This window comes from Anguilla anguilla, chromosome 12 (assembly GCF_013347855.1).
Source record: "Anguilla anguilla isolate fAngAng1 chromosome 12, fAngAng1.pri, whole genome shotgun sequence".
Classification (NCBI taxonomy): domain Eukaryota; kingdom Metazoa; phylum Chordata; class Actinopteri; order Anguilliformes; family Anguillidae; genus Anguilla; species Anguilla anguilla.
The window spans coordinates 18,715,335-18,739,242 of record NC_049212.1 but is presented as its reverse complement, the minus strand read 5'-3'; the positions used below and the strand labels follow the sequence as shown (position 1 = coordinate 18,739,242).

The following is a 23,908-nucleotide window of genomic DNA, read 5'->3' as shown; positions in this document are numbered from 1 at the left end:
ATGTCTTATTATGAGTACTTTATTTGTACCCTCTAAATATGACCTGGTTGGTGTTTTAGTGAACACGGTGGGTGAAGGCCAGCAATGGCACATTATTGGTTGTGCTATTACAAACTAGCCCTCATCTATAAACTGTCAATGTCGATCCAGCAATACTACTACATTTCCTGAATAATATCTAACCGATCAGCTCCAGTGCTAGCATTCTGAAGATTCCAGTCACATCCCCTCCCTTTTTTTGTTTCACTTTTGTCAATATTAATTGCATTGTGGCTATCAGACTTGACACTCGCCGGTACTATTTAGTTTCCCAAGCTGGTAAACAATATCTAGCTGCCTAGTGTTAGTGCTAGCTGCACCTCTTTTTAATTCTTATATTTTGATTTCTATTGTTTTATTTTTAGATAAACTTAACTCAAGCTAATAAACTTTTCTTATCACTTATGCAATGCCAATCCCTTTCTGTGAGATCATAAACAAGAGTGGGCTTTTGTTGGCTGTTAGCAAATGAGGAAATATATAAGTAAATTGGCAGATGTAAACATACCAAAGCATGATTGTTTTTATTTTTTAAGTATTTTATTTCCTGTACATTTTGTATTTTAATATTTATGGTAAGTTACCAGATTGCTTTTGACTGTGTGTCATGGTCCTGTTTTCCTGTCTGTGTTTCCCTTGTTGGGCCGCCAGATGGCGGCACTTCTGTTTTGTGTCCTGCTCCCCCCCTGTTAATTGTATGATTGTTTCATTGTCTCGTTATCCCATCATTGTTCCCACCTGTGTCTTATCCCCTCCTTTTGGTTTGATTGCTTTTTGAGTTCACCTGTGTCTTGTTACCCCTGTCTATTTAAGTTCTCTGTTCCCTTGACTCAGGTGCTGGTTCCTTGTGTTTGTTTCCTGACTTTCATGTACCTGCCTTCTTGTGTTTGTTCCTGAATTCTGTTTGAAAACCGATTATACCTACCTGTGTTTTGTTTGACCTGCCCTTGTGCTCTGTTTGACCTGCCGTTGTCCTCTACCTGCCTGTGTTCTGCCCTGCCCATGTTTGTGAGTTCCTCTTGTTTTCTGTTTTATTTAGATATTTTTTGAGTTTGTGTTTTTGCCCTTCGTGTCCTTTCTGTTCCCTGTTTGTTTGCCTTATTTAGATTTTTTGAGTTTGTTTTTGCCCTTCGTGCCCTTTTCTGTTCCCTGTTTGTTTGCCTTCCTTTCTGTAAGTATAGTCTTTGTTAATTTTCTGTAAGTAAAGTCTTTGTTAATTTTCTCCCTTTTGAGTTTAGTGTTTTTTTCCACTCTGCGCCTGGGTCCCAGCACCCGTACCGTTACACTGTGAGCCTAATTGTCCTCCTAGTTGACGCATCGCTGGTGGTCTGCAGAGTGACTGACTGCACTGCTTGTCCGGTGGGCTGCAGAGCAAGTAAAGAAACTATTAAAATACAACCGAGGAGGGAACCTGCAAACGGTACGGACGCGCGGCAACAAACACAAGCTGTGACAACAAAACAAAACAATCGCGACACTTTTTACCTGTGTCAAGCAGTACGGTGAGTACATGGTTGTTTTATGAGTGAAAACCGAAGAGCTTATCTAACTTGGATTGAAGTTCTCCGTGGCGCTGCATTGCAATCGGTCGCCATTCGCGCTCACTCCTTGATGCACTGAAACCCTTTATGACATTCAAAAACTAACTCTACCATCAGGAATCCCGCGGGCAGTAGAAGAACTCCACACAGCTGTCGGACAGGCCTTAAGTGTTTATATACCTTGAATGTGCTCAATCATGGTGCAGTAATGCAGTTTGGTCATTGGACTTGGTCTTCTGGTTCACCTCCTTTCTGGCTCTAGCTGGTTAGGATATGTTGCTAATAATATAAATGTAAATTAAACATGTGTAAACTAAAATAATTTCTTATCAGCATTCAGCATTTATCTAACACTGTCCCTCGCGAATTATCTTAGTCTTGAACATGGTATGCATGACTGCCTCTTTCTGTTGTACCTCCAAAATTTTGTGATTTTACAATCTTTTGTTGTATGGCCCGAATCCATTCCCAGTCCTGGTGTCTAATAAGGATTTGCCTGGTGCTAGGGTTTCATGATCAAGGCTTCTAATTGTTCTTTTACTTTTAATTTCTGGGAATATTAAGCCTAACCCTGGACCTGCCACCGGTCTTGGTTTTACCACACCTGCTGATTTTAAGTTAAGAAATGGTATTGGTCTTTTGCACATGAATGTGAGAAGTCTCATTCCTAAACTGGATCTTATAAATGTCTGGGTCCATACTGCTGATCCCGATGTAATAGTCCTGTCTGAATTGTGGCTCAACAAGTCAATCCCTGACGGGGTTATTACCATAGATGGTTATAATATCTTTAGATCAGGCAGACCCAAAAAGGGAGGAGGACTTTCTATACATGTAAAATATAAATTTAATTCCGTGGTGATTCTGTCGATTCCGAAATCTGTCGATTCTGAAGCAGTTCGAGTTTCTTGCTGTTAAAATTAATTTAACTAATGATTCTCATTTCACTGTTAGGCTGTTATAAGACTCCTTCAGCTTCAAGAGACACTATTGCGTCCTTTCGCAATCAATTGGCTGAGTTTAATGACAAGGCGTTTGTTTTAATGGGGAATTTAAATTGGGATTGGTGAACTCCTGTTTCTGACCCTTTCAAATGCATTTGTAACACTCTTAATCTCTCAACTTGTGAGTTTTCCTACACAACCCAATAAGAAATCACCTGAGAAATCTAGGCCTACTTATTGAGTTTATTCTTACAAACACACCTCAGAAATACCAGGCAGCTTCTGTATTCCCAAATGACGTCTGTGACTATTATGTCATAGCATGTGTCAGGAGTACGAAAATAGCTAAAACTAAACCCCGCTTTATTTTTAAAAGAAATTAAGAACTTTTGCGAACAGGCATTTCTTCGTGATTTACCCGCACACATTTAATTGATTTCATTCCTGACGTTCATACTGCTTGGGATTATTTTAAAACACACTTTCAAGCAGTTACAAACAAATGCCCCGTTAAAAACAAAGGTGAAAGGGAGAGATAACCCCTGGCTTTCCTCTGATATTTTAGATATGTTTCATCAGAGAAATACTGCTTGGGACAAAGCTAGACAGTCAGACTCTCAAGCTGACTGGTCCCATTTTCGGTTCAATGCACTGCTCTGGCTAGGAAATGTAAAGCAGATTTTTATATGAGCTCTCTTACTAATAATCAAAATAAATCTGCCAAATTCTGGAAGACCATCAAGTCATTAACTGCTGCAAATGCCTCTACTTCTCTCCCTCCCTGGATATTCAGCCAGTAACAAATAAGGTTGATATTGTCAATCTTTTTAACAAACATTTTATATATACGGGCCATATTTTTAACCATCAAAGTATGGGGTCACCAGGAATTATTAAGCCTAAAGTTTCACTGTCTTCAGCTGGAACTGAGCCTTTTGCTTTTCACCGAATTCCTTCTGCTCATGTTCTTGAAGCATTAAGGAAGATAGATCCTAGAAAATCAGTTGATCCTGATCTATTAGTCCCAAGGCTTCTAAAGCTTGCTGCTCCTCTTATTGCAGAGCCCCTCACCCACATCTTTAATTTGCCTCTTTTAACGCAATTTTCCCAATGATTGGAAAGCAGCCTATGTGCTCCCCTTGTTTAAAAGTGGTGATCCCTCTGACCTCAACAGTTATCGTCCCATTTCAAAACTCTCTATGCTGGCAAAAATATTTGAATCCCTGGTAAATTCTCAGATCAAGCAGTTCTTACATGATAACAATATACTTAGTAATATGCAATCTGGTTTCAGGTCTGGTCATAGTACAATCACTGCAGCCTCTATAGTAATCAATGACATAGTCCAAGTCCATAGTCCCTTGACAATAAACAATACTGTGCTTCCCTCTTGACCTTTCTAAGGCTTTTGATACAGTTGACCACTCCATCTTAATTGGTAGATTAAATGACATTGGTTTTGGGTCTAATGCAGTTTAATTGGTTTTCAAATTATCTTTCCAATAGAACCCAATGTGTATTTGTGGATGGCCATAAGTCCTCCATTTTGGAAGTGCCTAAAGGAGTCCCTCAAGGCTCTCTCCTGGGTCCTGTATTATTTAGTATTTATATTAATAACCTTTCACATGTTTTAACCAACTCTGATTGTAATATCCATTTATATGCTGATGATACGATTCTTTATTGCTGTGCCCCCACCCTTGTTCAAGCTTTCCAAATACTTCAGAATGCTTTTAATTATATTCAGTCGGCACTTTTGGATCTGCAACTGGTTCTTAATGCAGACAAAACTAAATGTCTAGCGATTTCAAGGACTCATTCCCGATCCTTGGCTGGATTGAAAATCATCACTGTGGATGGCAAGTGTATTGAAGGAGTTTCTTGCTATAACTACCTTGGAATCTGGCTTGATGATAAGCTTAGTTTTAAATTGCATATCGATAAATTAATTAAGAAACAGAAAACAAAGTTGGGGTATTATTTTAGGAATAAATTTTGTTTTAGTTACAAAATTTAGAGGAGACTCCTTACAGCTACTTTTTTAAAACCTGTTTTAGATTATGGAGATGTACTTTATATGCATGCTTCCTCTTCTGCTTTACATGCCTTGGATATGGTTTACCATAACGCTTTACATTTCATTACAGGTGCAAAATTTTTAACCCATCATTGTCTCCTATATGAATGGTCTGGGTTAACTTCTTTACATCTGCGCAGATTGATCCACTGGTACATATTCATCTACAAAATAATAATAATTGGTCTACTCCCTTCCTACCTCAGCAGTCTGCTAATTAGAAATACACATAGTTATCACCTCCGCTCTAGGGACGTGATACTCTTTAAAGTCCCTCGTCCCTCTACTGAATTCGATAAGATGGGTTTCAGATATTTTGTACCTTACAGCTGGAACCATCTGCAAAATAATTTTAAACTTGACAAATTAATTTTAATTGTGGACTTTAAACATGCAATTTATGACTCTGTGACTGAAGTATGCTCCTGCTTTTAACCTCTTCTCTACTTTTAATTATTGTTACACCTCTGTCTCATTCCACATTTGATGTTTGTACATTTTGTTAGGTGTAAGTCTTGTTGGGTAACTTTGTGTTTCATGTCAGGTCCCCCTTGCAAAATATATTTCAATCTCAATGGGGTTTTCCTGGTTAAATAATGGTTAAATAAATTAAATAAAATCTGAATTACACTTACACTCATTTCACGGCCCCCTGCCGGGTATGGCCCGAGTGCAGGTTGTAGACACTGGAGTGGGCAGAGTTCTCTAGCTGAATTCTCTTTTCCAAGCTAGAATTTTCAGTGCTTGCTAACTATTTTTTAAAAATAACTTAGCTGCCATCACGGGGATGTGTATGCTCCAGTTTTTAGTGCTAGCTAGCTTTTTTTTAATAACCTGCAAACCCACAGCTTTTGTGATGCCTAACTAACTTTATATCGCAGCACTAGCTGCCTACTGTTTGTGTGTGTGCAGAAATACAACAGAGAACCAGACGCTTCAGGTCGCTAACTATTCTGCCTTCGTTGCAAATTACAACCTGTCATATCAGTTTGTGTGCCTGTGTGTGTGTATGTGTTTCATTATGAGGCTAAGAAGACTATGTCTCACACTGCAACTTATATAGAAAATTAAACATTGACATATTTCATAGTAATTTCACTTGAACATTACAGCTGAGTGATTCTGTTCGCTGAAGGTGGACTGTGGAGTATGTTTAAGTAGATTTGTAGCTTCTTGAAGGTTGTCCACTTCCTTTATAACTTTCAGCTCACTAGCTGCTAGCTGGAGTTCCATGTCCGGTATGATGTGAAGGCTGGACTGTATTTCACAACATCATGGGTCGGAAATCGAGCGGTGCTGCTGATGTATGGAAGACCAAATGTGACTAAATGAAATAAACTGATCATTAAATGAATAAATAAGCAATGATATAAATTAATAATTAAATAAATTAAAATTCAATTAATTAAATAAATTAAAATTCAATTAATTAAATAAATGTAATTAATAAAATTAATAAACAGCTTTTTTCCGCAGGCTGTTGGTCTCCTGAACTGTCCTACCTGATAGTTTTAGACTTACATAAGTACTTCAGCACTATAACAGTCGGACACTCTGCTGTTTTACACTTCATCTTAAGTGAAGTTTTTTTTTAAGTTTGCTGCTCTTATTGTTGTACGTTCTGTTTTTATTGCTTTGTTTTTATTGCTTGTTTAATTTTCTGTTTTTATGTATTGCACTATGGCCCCGGGGGCACTATATTTTGTTCATGATTTTTGCATAGCCTGTAAGGAGAAGGACTGACAGTGAACTTAAAATAAAAATTAATTAAATATATAATTATACAAATACATACTCAATGCAATACATTATGAAATAAATAAATGAAAAATGTATTAAATATATAATGAAATAAGTAATTAAATGAATAAATATTAGTTATTTGTCTATTTTATTTCATGGTGTTTTTATTTCTGAAGGACTCTTTGCACATTGGCTCTTTAATTCATTCCTACACTTATTTCAATGTACACTTTTTTCCACTCGTATTTATTTCAACTAAGTACTTCCAGGTCTTGTTGAGAGACGTTGCTCATTAGTGGCAGTGTGCTTGGCTCCAGGATAAGTGTCTGAGCCACCTAATATCACTTTAAGTTAATGATAACAATACAGCCAAAATATGAAGTCAAACATTTTTTGCTCAAGAAAATCTAGGCACAGTAGATGTTTTTTTTTTCTAATGTCTCCCCATGTACTAATTTGTTAAGCTATTGTGACGTTTGGAGAATATTTTAATATTACTATTTACCACTAATGTTGTTTCTCAATGCTGCAACTAGGTCAATCGGCAGATGTAAACATACCAAAGCATGATTAATGTTACTTGATAAGTATTTTATTTCCTGTACATTTGTATTTTAAAATTTATGGTATGTCACCAGATAGCCTTTAACTCTGGGCAAAATGCTGCAACTAACAAGAAATCTACAAGCATTACAGTTACATTACATTTATTTGGCAGGCGTTTTTATCCAAAGCGACGCACAATAAGTACACGACCATGTTAGATGGATTTCACATCTGTTTTACCCATTATATGCTTTCTTGTATTTTGTTCAGGTCTGAATAATATTATATAACATTTTGGAAGAAAGATACAGAATAGCAAGCCAAAACTAGATGCTAAAATTGCAAATATCTCCACAGCTACAGTTAACTTTCCAGGTGAACTGACATAAGCTGGTATAAAGGTGATCCAGACTGCACAGAATATGAGCATGCTGAATGTGATGAATTTGGCTTCATTGAAGTTGTCAGGCAGCTTACGAGCCAGAAAAGCTAAAACAAAACACAATATAGAGAGGAGCCCAATATAACCCAGCACAGCCCAGAACCCCAGTGCTGATCCTACATCACATTCTAGAATGATCTTTTCTTTGTAGTGCTTCATGTTCTTGTTGGGGAAAGGAGGGAATATTGTCAACCAAAGCACACAAATAAGGACCTGTATGAGAGTGAAAGCAAGAACACTCAGTCTCTGCTGGGGAGGCCCAAACCACTTCATGACATTACTGCCTGGAAGTGTAGCCCTGAAGGCCATTAACACCACTATTGTTTTTCCCAGAACACAAGAGATGCAGAGGACAAAGGTGATCCCAAACGCAGTGTGGCGCAACATACAGGACCACTCAGAGGGCCGGCCGATGAAGGTAAGAGAGCAAAGGAAACACAGTTTCAATGAAAAGAGCAGCAGGAAGCTCAGCTCTGAGTTGTTGGCTTTCACAATGGGTGTGTCCTTCTTTATATAGAACCATACAGCCACAAATGCAGTAACACATGCTCCAAATATAGAAAAAAGAGCAAGCACGATTCCCATAATTTCATGAAATGACAGAAATTCGACAGCCTTTAAAACACATTGATCTCTTTTAGCATTAGACCAGTATTCTTCTGTACACTGAATACAGTTATTAGAATCTGTAAAGAAATAATATAATTATTAGAACTCTCTTACAGCTATGGCTGTACAGTAAAATTAGCATATACAATAAAAAAGTGCAACTAGGAAATGTTGTCTGTAGGCTGGTTAGAATTGACTACCTGTGGTATTGCTGATTTCTCCCTCAGCGCAGGGCACACAGTCATAGCAGCAGACAGGCCTTCCTCTCTGCACAGCCTTCCGGGTGCCTGGGGGACAGCTCTCACTGCACGCTGACCTGGATTTCTGTACAACATGTTTCAACTCTCAACTCAAAGCACCCATGTTCAATGTGCCGTGTAAGTAGATGACAATTATTTGCAGTAGTTCGTAATAAATATGCAGCCCCTAAAGCTTTTTAAGTGAGATCTGTAACAGTATAATTTCCTGGGGAACAGTAAACATGGAGCATTACATTACATTACATTATAGTCATTTAGCTGACGCTCTTATCCAGAGCGACTTACAACAGTGTAACCAAACTCAGGATCAAGTCCACTTAAGTCCATTGAATAAAATGCAGATAAAAGCCTTTACTATAGTAGCATACAGTAAGGAAAAACAAGATAGTCTGAACCAAAAAATTTTTTTTTTTTTTTTTTTTTTTTTTTTTTTTTTTTTTTTTTTTAAATAGTTATGGGAGAGGGTTTAGGGAAGAGGAGAGAGGTATACAGAGAAGAGGTGCGTCTTGAGTTTCCGTTTGAAGGTGCTCAGACACTCTGCTGTTCTGACCTCCACTGGAAGATCGTTCCACCATCGTGGGGCCAGAACTGCAAAGAGTCGAGACCTTGTTGCTGCTCGTGTAGGGGGAGGAATCAGCCGCCCTGTAGTAGCCGATCGGAGCGATCTGGCCGGCTTGTAGGGTCTGATCATCTTCTGCAGATAGGAGCAGTTGCTTGTGGTTTGTTTAGAACTTGACTTTAAATATGACGATCTTTGTAAGACTATTTGTGAATACATATAGCTTACAATCGGTCATTCCTCTGTCACACACAGGACTAAGTAAATGCTGTGTATTAGCTAGCTAAATCTATGTAGGTCGCTAGTTAGCTATCGAGAGAACTCGACAGATCTATATCTATCTATCTGTCTATCTATCTCGCTGGCTATCTACTGATCTACCGAGGCAATGTTTTCTAGAACGTTTCCAACGGCCGCACAGCGTGAGGTTTTTCTGCATGTGCACCAGCTAGAATTTGACTGTTACATCACCCTAGCCTTTGCATGGTTGAAGTTGTGCTTGATAAGAGTGCTGATAATTATTGTAATTATAATAATATTATTTGTGCACATACTCACCCTCATAATTGAAGATTGAACATTTTGAGTGAGACAGCAATTATTGAGCCATTTTGAAAAATTCTCCACAAGCGATGGAGAGACACTCAGTGGTTCCTGTCTCACTCTGAATGTAGGAAAAACAGTGACCATCCATTTCACCTACAAGTACTATCTTTACATTTGCATACATTGACAAGAAATATATATATATATTCATGAGTTCAAATATTTGGGTATTATACTGGATCCCTACTTTTAGTTGCAAGAAGTATAAAAAAGATGGGTCATACAGTGAAATATAACTTAGCTAACGTTAGATTTATTAGGAACTCTTCCAGTTCAGGCATCCAAGACATTTCTGTATGCTATGGTTTTCTCTCATTTTTCCTACTGTATGTCATGCTGATTACAGGCTAGCAAAACAATACTGAAACCACTAGTCATTTTACAAACAAGCTCTCAAATTTTTTGATTAAAAATCACATCACCGCTGTCATAATACTTCCCAGATATAACTGTAACAACCTCACTATGCAGTCGGATGTTTTGCATTTAAGATGATCCATGATGCTGCTCCTCCACCCCTGAAGTCCTTTGTTCAACTCTCTTCTGAGCAACTGAGCAGGGTTACAAGGTCAACTACAAGGGGCCAGTGTAGCATTCCTTGATTCCATGACTTTAGGGTTGCATTGTGTGTGCATGTTGCTGGGAGTGGGGCTTTTATTGTAAATTTGTGATTTCATTGTGCATCTTGTATTCTATACCACTTTTTATACCCAACCTGTCCAGGGACTGCAGATGTGAATTACCTGTTAGCTAAATAAAAACGTACCTATTCTCTGTGTGATTAATGTAGCTACTTGTACAGAGATCTGCACTGAGCTGCTAATTACAAGAGTCAGGTGTGACTCCAAATTATGGTTGAAATGAAAAAATACAGGATGGTAGATCTCCAGGGACAAGGTTGATTTCCACTGCTTTAGGGGCTTCATGTATACAACAACAAATACTGGATACAGATTATTGTCACATGTAAGGTTGATCATTCTGAACTTTCTACAGTAACATTATAGTCTTCCCTCACATGTGTGCAATTTTTGTCGTGCTGTAGTTTTATTTATGTATGCTGCTAAACTGTTTGAACTGAACTGTCATATTTAATTATTTATCTCAATCAGTGCTAATAGCTGCATACAGGTATACAGCTGTATGCTGTCATCAGACCACCTTTTCATGTAGTGCATAAACACTTACCTGTTTTTGCCCGCCTGCCCACACCATAGTAACAGGGCTCATCACAAACTGCTGCCCAACTGGTAACGAGGCATCGTAGTAGCCAACCACCTTGAACTTTACTGCACCATCAGGACCAAGCTGCCAGTTCACCACCTCATATCTTGCCGCTGGATCTCCATTACTGTCAAAAGAGACTTTCTCTCCAGTTCCCAAAGTGAAATTGACTTTTTTCATAGCCTTAATTACCTGTTGGGAAAAAAATATTTAAGCTTGGATAAATACTTGATTGGATTGGTTCATAATGAGTATTTGATTATCTTTGTAAGAATGGTTTATTTATTTACCTGCCAGGGCTCTGTTTTCACACTGCTTGTGCAGCCTTGATGGGGTGTACATGCCAATAAGCCATGTAGAGAATGAGCAACAGCATATACTGCTTTGTAAACATTGCTGGAGATTCTCAGCTCTGATACATCAGTGTATTCATTTTCCAGTTCAATTAAGCTCTCAGATCCAGTGCAGGGATTCATGTGAGGTACGTTGTTTTCATTTGTTAGTGAACATTGAAACACATTTTCCCAAAAGTCAATGACAACAGTATTATTTTGGTACTGAGATGGGTGAAGTTTCAACAAAAACTCTTTGAAGCCATTTATTTTGGCTTTGGTAACAGCAAAGCCAATAGACCCTCCCAGTATTCTGAAAGTTGTAGGTGTTACTAAACTGCTTGATGTCATCCAGCTTTCACAACCAATCATTTGGAGACCTGTAATATTCTGAAGTGTTAGCTGCTCCAGTAACTTGATCATTTCACCCTCACTAAGAAAGGCTACAATTACCTTTGCAGTACCTCTTTTGATAACATCTACAACCTTCAGTAATTTCTTCAGTTCTGTTCTGTGAAATTTCTCTGAATACTCAATGCAGATCCCTTCCTGTTCAGCAGCTTTTATAAATGTGGCCATCCCGTTGTTGCCATAGTCACTGTCACTTCTCACTGCTCCTATCCAGGTCCATCCGAAGTGCTTCACCAGCTGAGCCAGTGCTCTGCTCTGGTAATAGTCACTGGGAATGGTTCTGAAGAATGTGGAGAACCTTTTTCTATTGCTCAGACATGCACATGTTGCAAAATGACTGATCTGAAAACAACACAAAAGGGCACATTTACCAGAACCTTGATGTTACCAGACAATGATTCTATGTATACTATACTCATTTTATAGATCATGAAGCAAATGTATTATGTATGAGTGAGTATATGCAGTGCGTGTGTGCACGTGCATGTATGTGGTCAAACAGCAATTAATTCACATGCACAGTATGATGTTTCTTTGAAAAAGTTAATAAATTATTATTATTGATATTTGATTATAACATTTGAGTATAGATTTCTGTGTCTAAATATGAGTGTTGCATCTGTTATTCTTAATAGGGGTGTGCATTTTACTGCTGTAATAGTACATCTCATAGTATATCCCCACCGTAGCAAGTCAGTTTTTTGCATCACAATTTAGTTCTCCCCATAGTGTTATTCATGGGCACTGGCATATTTTCTAAGTTGCATGTCAGTTCCCAATTTCCACCACATTTTATGAATGTAAACATATTAGAAAAAAGCCATTTCTGACACATACAATGTCATTAATCTATTTAACAAATACAATCAGCAAATGTCTGTAGAAACTCTCAGTATGTAAAAAATAAAACAGTGAGAAGAGCTATTCAGTTTTCAATTGCAAGTTAAATGTTATCCATCCATCCATTGTCTATACCCGCTTATCCTGAGCAGTGTCGCTGGGAGTGCTGAAGTCTATCCCAGCGTGCATTGGGCAAGAGGCAGGAATACACCCTGGATAGGTCGCCAATCTATGTTTTGAACATGAATTTTTCAATCACATTACACCTAGCAGAAGCATAGAAGAATACTTTGCCAGGGACTGTTCATTTGTGATTGCTGGAAGCATTTAGTCACCAAAATAAATGTGAAATGTCAGAGGACTTTTAAAAAATGTTTTTCCTTGAAACATTGAACATAAATATTTTCCATTATTGCAATTTTTCCCTGACATTCACACAACAAAGAAAACTCCCTGAACAGGAGGTATAAGAAGTTCTTCTTATGCTAATTTAGCTTTTAAATGTCAATGAATGGCTACTTGTTTTGCAGTAACTGTAAGAATAAAACAACTCACCACTGGAATCTGAAACAATCCTACTATTTCAGCAATTGCCATAGTGTTTGTAGATCCTGATTCTCCAATGATGGCCTGCACTACGGCTGGTGTGGAGCAGGATGTGTCGGTCAGTGTTTCCTCATAACCGTTCATCAGAGCCATGGCTGCTTGTATAGAAAATGCTGCAGAGACACAGGTGTCATATATTTTATATCCTAGAGACACTCCTGGGAGGAGGTCAGTTCTGTTGTTTATTTCTTCAATGGCGAAGATCATAGTCTGGGCCGCCTGGAGTTCTATGAAGTCAACTCTAGATATGACACATTATGTAGATTATTTGTTTTAATGATTCTTTTAATACTAATAATAACAATTTTAACATCACACTGTCATGTCGCACTCTTTGAAAAGGCATCCATCATGTATTTACCCAGCAGGCAACATATATATATATATATATATATATATATATATATAGAAAATTCCATAGCTTACATTTTTCACAATATTACTCCTAGGATTGTTAGAATAATAAAACATATCATTAAATTACCACCAATACAAACGCCTATAGGTTAATCTCACCGAGGGCATCTGAGTGGTTCTGGTTTGGCATTAAATTCGATGGTCATGTCCAAAGGAATATAATGCAGGGAGAAGACCCCGCCGATGTTGATGTCTCCATGTTGATAGAAGCTAGGCTTGGCTGCCCTCCCCAGTATTCTGCATGGTGGAGTCTGTGCTGCAGCCCAGAGGACTGTCTGTGCCAGCAGAATGATCTGCAGCGCCATCCCACTGCACATCTCAGATCCAGCACTGCTGTGTACCAGGTTTAAATACATCCACTTAAATTCTCCATCAATTTATGATTCTCAGAGGCATGCCTGAGTCCCAGGATAAGGAAGGTGGGGGGTTATATTGGCAGTGAAGTTATACCAAATGTAAACACAATTCTGAGGATATATGAACTCTTTTCAAGTTAACTACTGGATTTTGGGTGAAAGATTGTGCTGTCTTTGAGCCATCCTGTCTTCAAGGCATTATTAATATTGTTTCTAATTTTTTCCACTATTTTTCAGCAAATAATTTGTAATGAATTATTTGTGTTTTACATACAAAGTTTCAGAAGTGGGCATGACAAAATTAGAAATGTATCCATGACGTAGTTATCGATGGATGTGACATGCAGTATGTGAACTTATTTACAGTCTCATTCAAGGGCATGGGGAGGGGGGAGGGGGGCATTGGGGGGTTACAACTTTCCCCCTGTCCCTCAAGTATTACAAGACAGGCCAAATAACCCACCCCCCCACCCCACACACACACACACACTACAGCATAATGCTGAGAAAAATAATTATATATATATATATATATATATAGAGAGAGAGAGAGAGAGAGAGAGAGTCACCATGCCTGTAATCCAATGTAATGTAAAGAAGTAATCAGGAGAAAGGAGAAATCAGGCCCCCTTTCGATGATTCTGGCCAGATGTAGATATACTGTAGATTTATTTGATAAACTTAAGAAGGAAGGGGCAGAGACCCAGTATGTGTGGTTCTAAGACAGGAATGAGGCGTGTTTACAGATGACTCCAGAGATCCTGACATCTAAAGAGTAGGATTTGAAATCAGTATCTCCCAGCTCCAGATGGCTGCCAAATTTGTGATTGATTTGGTTGGTGGAGGAGGCTAGGTTCAAACAAGTGGTCATTTGTCATTATTCAGTGGTTGCTCTGGAAGATGGGGGAACTAGAGCTCAACCTGACATGGAGGGGGAGGCTATGGTGGAGCTGTATAGGCCAGGGAAACAGGAAAAAGGGAAGACCAAAAGAAGAAATCCCCAGCTGGGATGCTGGAGGAGTTGGAGCCGGCTGGGAAGGCGAGACAGCTACGGGCGGCACACAGAAAAGCGGTTGCACAGTTTTACTTTCTTTTGTCTTTGTTATTTTAGCTTGTTGTTTCAGTTTATTGTTTTTCCCTGGAACCTGTGAAGGGGAAGAGTGATGGTGTCAGTTTATTTTATTTTGTGTTTGTGTGGGTACGCTCTCTCTCTCTCCATGTGGCAACCAATGGTGTTCTCTGGCACCTGCCATATCTCCCTCCCAGGGGTGTCATGCTGGTGTATGACATTTGGTGCTGAAACCTGGGAGGGAGCGGTCTCAGCATAAACTGAATTGGTCTTCGGCTGAATTCTTGGTTTGGAGGTGTGTCTCATTCGGTCCGCCGGAGAGGCGGATTGGTCTCGGTTGTGCTGGCTGGTGGAGAGAGCATACGCACCTGGGCTGCATTAGCTGATCAGCCCAGGTGCTGAAAGGTGTGCTTCTCTCCACAGTTTGGGGCCAAGACCGGGAACTCACACCGAGAGCGAGTTTATCTAACCCTTGTGTGGTGTTCGGGTCTGTGGGACCCGTTTTCAATGTTTACTAAAAGAAAAATGATACAATGAATTATTTTTTCTACCTGAGACTCATTGGCCTTGGCTCATTTTCTGCGAAGAACATGTAAAAGTCCACATTATTATTGAGTGCACACTGTGCACCCCCCCCTACACATTTATATTACATATGTGGTGTTCGGGTCCACTGGACCCGAGGGCAATAAAAGTGTGGAACTTGTTGGTGAAAACAAGTCAGCATGGTAAAAATGAAACAAAAAAGTTTGCTGCGTACCTTCACTCTGTCTTCCCCCTACCCCCATCCCCACACACACACTCACAGTTCATAAAGATTCTTATTTCTTTTCTTTTCAAAATCAGAAATCACTTCCCAGTTTCTCTGTGGACAACATACACACACACACACAAGGTTTCAACACAGCTCCAAGAACCTGTCTGCTCCCACTTTTCCCACACACTATACCCTCTGTAGTGTGTGAAACTACACACACACAGACAAGGTTGTAACATTGTTACATTTCAAGCACCAAGATCCTGTCTACTACTGCTTTTCCTGCAATCTTTACCCTCTGTAGTGTGTGAAACTACACAATGTCTTGTGGGAACCTCCACAATGTTATTTCAAAACATTCTAAATATTCAATATTTTCTCACACTCTACCCCAACTGCAAATTGGGGGAGGGACACAACAAATAAATAGCTTTGCGTGTGTGGCTTCTTACCACAATCAATCAGTATGGAAAAAAGAATCTGCTCAGAGGGCCTTAGAAATCATTTTAGAAGAGAGAGAAGCTAAAGTGGAAGGTGTGTCTTCCACTTTTGAAGATGAAACATTTTCCAAATATGAGGATCATGTCTCTGTCAACTTGGAGTCTGACAGTGAGTTTGAAGGAGAGGATGAGATTGACCATCAGCCTGCCCCAAGACCAGCCCATCAGCAACCAGCCCCAAGACCAGCCCAGACTGGAACAGAGGGGAGCTCCAGAGGAGACGGCTCTTTCTCGAGGAGCTGGGCAGGGCATTGTTAAGACCTCAAATCCAGAGGAGACAAGAAGAAAGAAATACATTTGCAACACACACACACACAGTAAAACTCTGTCCCTCATGTGGTGTGTAGACCGTCATGAATTTTTGTTCAATGGGGCTCGTTTATCATTTCCATAAAATACAGTATGTAAAATTTGTCTTTGCAACTTGTTCAGTTCAAACGATAAACACCAATAGTGACAGAAACCTTGTTTCATTTATGTTTGTTCATGTTAAACATGATTTATTCCAATCATGTCTTGATAATTGATTTTTTTCCCCAAAAATCACATTTTAATACAAAAAACTAATTGCACTTTCATTGATAAATGTGATCTAGCAGCGGTAAATGGCATATATTAACCATATATGCTGTCTATATTGCTTGTAATTGAGATAAAGTTAACATCTGTTAAGTATTTTAACATAAATTGTTATGGCTGTATGGTTTTAGAAACCCAATAATGTTGTGGGTTCACCGTTGGATGAGTAACAAAAACATGAACACCACACAAGGGTTAAGTTTTGTTTCTTTTAACAGGACGGGAAGAAGTGAACCACTGCTGAAAGGTAGGAGGAGCTGGCCAGGTGAAAATCTGGCCAGCTACGAGCGGGGAACTGAAAAGTTGCTGCTCGCTTTTGCTTTCTTGTCTTTTATTTTAGTTTGTTGCTTTAGTTAATTGTTTTTGCCTGGAACCCGTGAGGGGGAAGGGTGAAGATGACACATTTTATTTCATGTTTGTGTGGGTACGCTTTCTCTCTCTCTCCATGCGGCAACCAACGGTGTTCCCCGGCACTGCCACATCTCCCTCCCAGGGGTGTCACGCTGGCGTCTGACAGGAGTATTCACAGGAGTATGACCCTTAAACGCTGAAGTTCTGAAACATTTTATAAGGCTGTGAATTAAAGCAGCTTATAAGAATCGACAGATTGTCATGGTATATTCCTTAAACATTTTAATTGTATCAGTATTCGGTGCAAGAACGTGTCATAACTCTGCAAATTATGTGAATGAATTGTCTTTTTTCCACAATTGAATGAACAAGTTGTAATGTTGAAAATAAGTGAGCCACAAATTTGGTGAAGTTCCTTTAGTGAAAATGGATTCAGGAACATTACTTTCAAATATATATTTCTTGTGAACCTCATGTAAGTTAAGACATTGCATTCTTATTTGACAGATGACTCTATTGTCCAGTATCCTATACAGTTCTCTTGGGTATTAAATGGTGTGGGCAATCACTGAGATTTCACATCTGTTTTACCCATTATATGTTTTCTAGTATTTTGCTCAGGTCTGAATAAAATGATATAGCATTTTGGAAGAAAGATACAGAACAGCAAGCCAAAACTAGATGCTAAAATTGCAAATATTTCCACAGCTACAGTGAATTTTCCAGGTGAGCTGACATAAGCTGGTATAAAAGTGATCCAGACTGCACAGAATATTAGCATGCTGAATGTGATGTACTTGGCTTCATTGAAGTTATCAGGCAGCTTACGAGCCAGAAAAGCTAAAACAAAGCACAATATAGAGAGGAGCCCAATATAACCCAGCACAGCCCAGAACCCCACTGCTGATCCTACATCACATTCTAGAATGATCTTTTCTTTGTAGTGCTTCATGTTCTTGTTGGGGAATGGAGGGGATATTGTTAACCAAAGCACACAAATAAGGACCTGTATGAGAGTGAAAGCAAGAACACTCAGTCTCTGCTGCAGAGGCCCAAACCACTTCATTACATTACTGCCTGGAAGTGTAGCCCTGAAGGCCATTAACACCACTATTGTTTTTCCCAAAACACAAGCGATGCAGAGGACAAAGGTGATCCCAAACGCAGTGTGGCGCAGCATACAGGACCACTCAGAGGGCCGACCGATGAAGGTAAGAGAGCAAAGGAAACACAGTTTCAATGAAAAGAGCAGCAGGAAACTCAGCTCTGAGTTGTTGGATTTCACAATAGGTGTGTCTTTCTTTTTAAAGAACAGCACAGCCACAAATGCAGTTATACATGCTCCAAATATGGAAAAAATAACAAGCATGCCCCCCATCATTTCTTGAAAGGATAGAAATTCGACAACCTTTAACACACATTGATCTCTTTTAGCATTTGACCTGTATTCTTCCAGACACAGAATGCAGTCATTAGAATCTGTAAGAAAACAATGAGTATTATTATTATTATTATTATTATTATTATTGTTATTAAAACCCTTTGCAGCTATGCCTGCACACTACAATGAGCAGATGCAGCACAGTACACAATGCACCACTTTGATATATTCAGTGTAAACCTGTTTCAAGCTGACTCTGAATTACCTGTAATATTGCTGATTTCTCCCTGATTGCAAGGCACACAATCATAGCAACAGACAGGCCTTCCTCTCTGCACAGCCTTCCGGGTGCCTGGGGGACAGCTCTCACTGCACACTGACCTGGGTTTCTGTGCATGATGTACAAGATGTTTCAACTCTTAAACTCAAAGCACCAAAGGACAATATGTGTAAATACTTTATAATAATTACTTATATTATTACTTTTCACAGTACAGTCATCCCTCATGCGTGTGTGATTTCTTTTTCTGTTATAGTTATATTTATTTATGTCGCTAAGCCATTTACAGTCTTGTAAGAGAATAAGGACAGGACATTATGCTGGTTCTTCTATTTAGTGAGTTGGACTCTTAGCTATTACCTAATGCTTTAACTTATTCAACGCAGAAAGATGAATACAGGTATCTGTGCTGTTATCAGACCACCGTTTCATGTTGTGCATAAACACTTACCTCTTTTTGCCCACCTGCCCAAACCATACTAACAGGTCTCATCACAAACTGCTGCCCAGACGGTAAAGAATCATCATAGTAGCCGACCACTCTGAACTTTACTGCACCGTCAGGACCAAGCTGCCAATTCACCACCTCATATCTGGCTACCGGATCCCCATTACTATCAAAAGAGACTTTTTCTCCAGTTCCCAAAGTAAAATTGACTTTTTTCAGAGCCCTAAGTACCTGTAGAGAAACAAGGATTTCAGCCAAGAGAAATGCTTGCTTGGCTTTGTTCATAATGGATGTTTTAATAACTATGTAAGACGGGCTGATTGAGTTACCTGCCAGGGCTCTGTTTTCACACTGTTTGTGCAGCCTTGATGGGGTGTACATGCCAGCAGGTCATGTACAGAATGAGCAACTGCATATACTGCTTTGTAAACATTGTTGGAGATTCTCAGCTCTGTTATATCAGTGTATGCATTTTCCAGTTCAATCAAGCTCTCAGATCCAGTGCAGGGAGTAATGTGAGTCTTTTCGTCTCCATTTCTGAGGTTACACTGAAAAGCAGCTTCCCAAAAGTCTGTAACATCAGTGTTATTTGGGTAATTGGACGGCTGAAGTTTTAATAGAAATTCTTGCAAGCCATTTATTTTGCCTTGGGTGATAGCAAAGCCAATAGATCCTCCCAGTGTTCTGAAACTGCTTGGTGATGCTATACTGCTTGCTGTTATCCAGCCTTCACTACCAACCATTTGAAAACCAGTAATATTCTGAAAGGCCAGCTGCTCCAATAACAGGGTCATTTCACCCTGACCAAGGAATGCTACAATTACCTTTGCAGTGCCTCTTTTGATAACATCTACAACCTTCAGTAATTTCTCTGCCTCTGTTTTGTGAAATTTTTCAGAATACTCAATGCAGATCCCTTCCTGTTGAGCAGCTTTTGTAAATGTGGCCATCCCATTATTTCCGTAATCATCATCACTGTTCACTGCTCCTATCCAGGTCCAGCCAAAATTCTTCACCAGCTGAGCCAGTGCTCTGCTCTGGTAATAGTCACTGGGAATGGTTCTGAAGAATGTGGGGAACCTTTTTCTATTGCTCAGACATGCACATGTTGAAAAGTGACTGATCTGAAAATGTTAACATAAACTGTATGAAAACATAACCATAATGAATGCGAGAGAGAGACTGGATATCATATAGTTGACAAAGTAGAAACAAAACTTTTTTTTTTAACCAGAAAACAGTTTGCAAATCATCAGGATAACATTTTAGGGACTTTTCAGTTAAAATCCATTGTAATTCTGTTTTGTGTTTGGCATGATCAGTTGGAATAAGTTGATGGGACAACTATGTTTGTTATTGTATCATTATAGATGAACATTGTTTTCACATTTCCCACAATAATTGTTTTATACCATTGCATTTTCACAATAGAAAAGCCCTACTTTGGGGACCTATACACACTTGACATGACTATTCTCATTTCACTTACATATCAGTGAATTAATAACTGCTTGGGAGTATATACAAAGGAGTAAAATAACTCTTACCAGTGGAATCTGAAATAATCCAACAGTTCCTGCGATTGCAATGGCATTAGTAGAAATGGATGTCCCGATAATGGCCGGCACTACTGCTGGTGTGGAGCATGATGTGTCAGACAATGTATCCTCATAACCATTCATCATAGTCATGGCTGCTCTTGTAGCGAATATTGGAGAGGCACATGAATCGTGTATCTTATATCCAAGAGATACACCTGGGAGTATGTCAGTTCTGTTGTTTATTTCTTCAGTGGCAAAGATCATGGTCTGGGCCAACCGGAATTCTCTCAAAATAACTCTAGAAAATACACACTTTATTATTGCTTGACAGGCTAAGCATGTGGAGGGTAATTTACAAAGACTGTTCAGTAAATTAGAGTTTTACACATTACTTGAATATTATTATTGTATCCTATTAAGTATTTTTGTTGTAAGAAATATTATAGATATTACCATAGTTTGAATAACTACAAAACCTTATCGTCAAATAACCACTAATACGCTGAGTAGCTACATGTTAATTAATGATTAATCTCACCGTGAACACTTCAGGTGCTCAGGTTTGGTGTCAAATTTGTTGCTTATTTCCCCGGAAATTCGGTGCAAGGCGAAAACGCCGCCGATATTGATGTCTCCATGTTGATAGAAGCTGGGCTTGGCTGCCCTCCCCAGTATTCTGCATGGTGGAGTCTGTGCTGCAGCCCAGAGGACTGTTAGTGCCAGCAGAATGATCTGCAGTGCCATCCCACTGCACATCTCAGATCCAGCACTGCTGTGTACCTGGTTTAAATACATCCACTTAAATTCTCCATCAATTTATGATTCTCAGAGGCATGCCTGAGTCCCAGGATAAGGGAAAGTGGGGGGTTATATTGGCAGCAAAGTCATACCAAATGTAAACACAATTCTGAGGATATATGAAATCTTTTCAAGTTAACTATTGGATTTTGGGTGAAAGATTGTGCTGTCTTTGAGCCATCCTGTCTTCAAGGCACTATTAATATTGTTTCTAATTTTTTCCACTATTTTTCAGCAAATAATTTGTAATGAATTATTTGTGTTTTACATACAAAGTTTCAGAAGTGGGCATGACAAAATTAGAAATATATCCATGACCTAGTTATCGATGGATGTGACATGCAGTATATGAACTTATTTACAGTCTCATTCAAGGGCATGGGGAGGGGGGAGGGGGGCATTGGGGGGTTACAACTTTCCCCCTGTCCCTCAAGTATTACAAGACAGGCCAAATAACCCCCCCCCACCCCCCCCCCACCCCCACACACACACAATACAGCATAATGCTGAGAAAAATAATTATATATATATATATATAGAGAGAGAGAGAGAGAGAGAGAGAGAGAGAGTCACCATGCCTGTAATCCAATGTAATGTAAAGAAGTAATCAGGAGAAAGGAGAAATCAGGCCCCCTTTCGATGATTCTGGCCAGATGTAGATATACTGTAGATTTATTTGATAAACTTAAGAAGGAAGGGGCAGAGACCCAGTATGTGTGGTTCTAAGACAGGAATGAGGCGTGTTTACAGATGACTCCAGAGATCCTGACATCTAAAGAGTAGGATTTGAAATCAGTATCTCCCAGCTCCAGATGGCTGCCAAATTTGTGATTGATTTGGTTGGTGGAGGAGGCTAGGTTCAAACAAGTGGTCATTTGTCATTATTCAGTGGTTGCTCTGGAAGATGGGGGAACTAGAGCTCAACCTGACATGGAGGGGGAGGCTATGGTGGAGCTGTATAGGCCAGGGAAACAGGAAAAAGGGAAGACCAAAAGAAGAAATCCCCAGCTGGGATGCTGGAGGAGTTGGAGCCGGCTGGGAAGGCGAGACAGCTACGGGCGGCACACAGAAAAGCGGTTGCACAGTTTTACTTTCTTTTGTCTTTGTTATTTTAGCTTGTTGTTTCAGTTTATTGTTTTTCCCTGGAACCTGTGAAGGGGAAGAGTGATGGTGTCAGTTTATTTTATTTTGTGTTTGTGTGGGTACGCTCTCTCTCTCTCCATGTGGCAACCGATGGTGTTCTCTGGCACCTGCCATATCTCCCTCCCAGGGGTGTCATGCTGGTGTATGACATTTGGTGCTGAAACCTGGGAGGGAGCGGTCTCAGCATAAACTGAATTGGTCTTCGGCTGAATTCTTGGTTTGGAGGTGTGTCTCATTCGGTCCGCCGGAGAGGCGGATTGGTCTCGGTTGTGCTGGCTGGTGGAGAGAGCACACGCACCTGGGCTGCATTAGCTGATCAGCCCAGGTGCTGAAAGGTGTGCTTCTCTCCACAGTTTGGGGCCAAGACCGGGAACTCACACCGAGAGCGAGTTTATCTAACCCTTGTGTGGTGTTCGGGTCTGTGGGACCCGTTTTCAATGTTTACTAAAAGAAAAATGATACAATGAATTATTTTTTCTACCTGAGACTCATTGGCCTTGGCTCATTTTCTGCGAAGAACATGTAAAAGTCCACATTATTATTGAGTGCACACTGTGCACCCCCCCTACACATTTATATTACATATGTGATGTTCGGGTCCACTGGACCCGAGGGCAATAAAAGTGTGGAACTTGTTGGTGAAAACAAGTCAGCATGGTAAAAATGAAACAAAAAAGTTTGCTGCGTACCTTCACTCTGTCTTCCCCCTACCCCCATCCCCACACACACACTCACAGTTCATAAAGATTCTTATTTCTTTTCTTTTCAAAATCAGAAATCACTTCCCAGTTTCTCTGTGGACAACATACACACACACACACAAGGTTTCAACACAGCTCCAAGAACCTGTCTGCTCCCACTTTTCCCACACACTATACCCTCTGTAGTGTGTGAAACTACACACACACAGACAAGGTTGTAACATTGTTACATTTCAAGCACCAAGATCCTGTCTACTACTGCTTTTCCTGCAATCTTTACCCTCTGTAGTGTGTGAAACTACACAATGTCTTGTGGGAACCTCCACAATGTTATTTCAAAACATTCTAAATATTCAATATTTTCTCACACTCTACCCCAACTGCAAATTGGGGGAGGGACACAACAAATAAATAGCTTTGCGTGTGTGGCTTCTTACCACAATCAATCAGTATGGAAAAAAGAATCTGCTCAGAGGGCCTTAGAAATCATTTTAGAAGAGAGAGAAGCTAAAGTGGAAGGTGTGTCTTCCACTTTTGAAGATGAAACATTTTCCAAATATGAGGATCATGTCTCTGTCAACTTGGAGTCTGACAGTGAGTTTGAAGGAGAGGATGAGATTGACCATCAGCCTGCCCCAAGACCAGCCCATCAGCAACCAGCCCCAAGACCAGCCCAGATTGGAACAGAGGGGAGCTCCAGAGGAGACGGCTCTTTCTCGAGGAGCTGGGCAGGGCATTGTTAAGACCTCAAATCCAGAGGAGACAAGAAGAAAGAAATACATTTGCAACACACACACACACAGTAAAA

General features: G+C 39.7%; 2 protein-coding genes across 3 annotated transcripts; both read right to left on the bottom strand.

Moving 5' to 3' along the window:
• Positions 1 to 6,937: 6,937 nt before the first annotated feature.
• LOC118209340 (extracellular calcium-sensing receptor-like) lies at positions 6,938 to 13,605 on the bottom strand. Its single transcript, XM_035384581.1, has 6 exons — positions 13,296 to 13,605; positions 12,729 to 13,020; positions 10,881 to 11,675; positions 10,555 to 10,782; positions 8,142 to 8,265; positions 6,938 to 8,018 (listed from the first exon to the last, which is right to left on the bottom strand). Exons 1-6 carry the CDS (start codon positions 13,550 to 13,552, stop codon positions 7,105 to 7,107), a joined length of 2,610 nt encoding a protein of 869 aa, XP_035240472.1. The 5' UTR covers positions 13,553 to 13,605; the 3' UTR covers positions 6,938 to 7,104.
• Positions 13,606 to 16,903: 3,298 nt separating this feature from the next.
• On the bottom strand, positions 16,904 to 21,292 carry LOC118209339 (extracellular calcium-sensing receptor-like). 2 transcript variants are annotated; one of them, XM_035384580.1, is made up of 6 exons: positions 20,997 to 21,292; positions 20,465 to 20,756; positions 19,247 to 20,041; positions 18,921 to 19,148; positions 18,455 to 18,578; positions 16,904 to 17,012 (listed from the first exon to the last, which is right to left on the bottom strand). In XM_035384580.1, exons 1-6 carry the CDS (start codon positions 21,251 to 21,253, stop codon positions 16,981 to 16,983), a joined length of 1,728 nt encoding a protein of 575 aa, XP_035240471.1. In that variant the 5' UTR covers positions 21,254 to 21,292; the 3' UTR covers positions 16,904 to 16,980. The 2 variants fall into 2 exon arrangements, with proteins under 2 accessions (XP_035240471.1, XP_035240470.1); XM_035384579.1 differs by having other exon boundaries at positions 16,930 to 18,287.
• Positions 21,293 to 23,908: the final 2,616 nt, after the last annotated feature.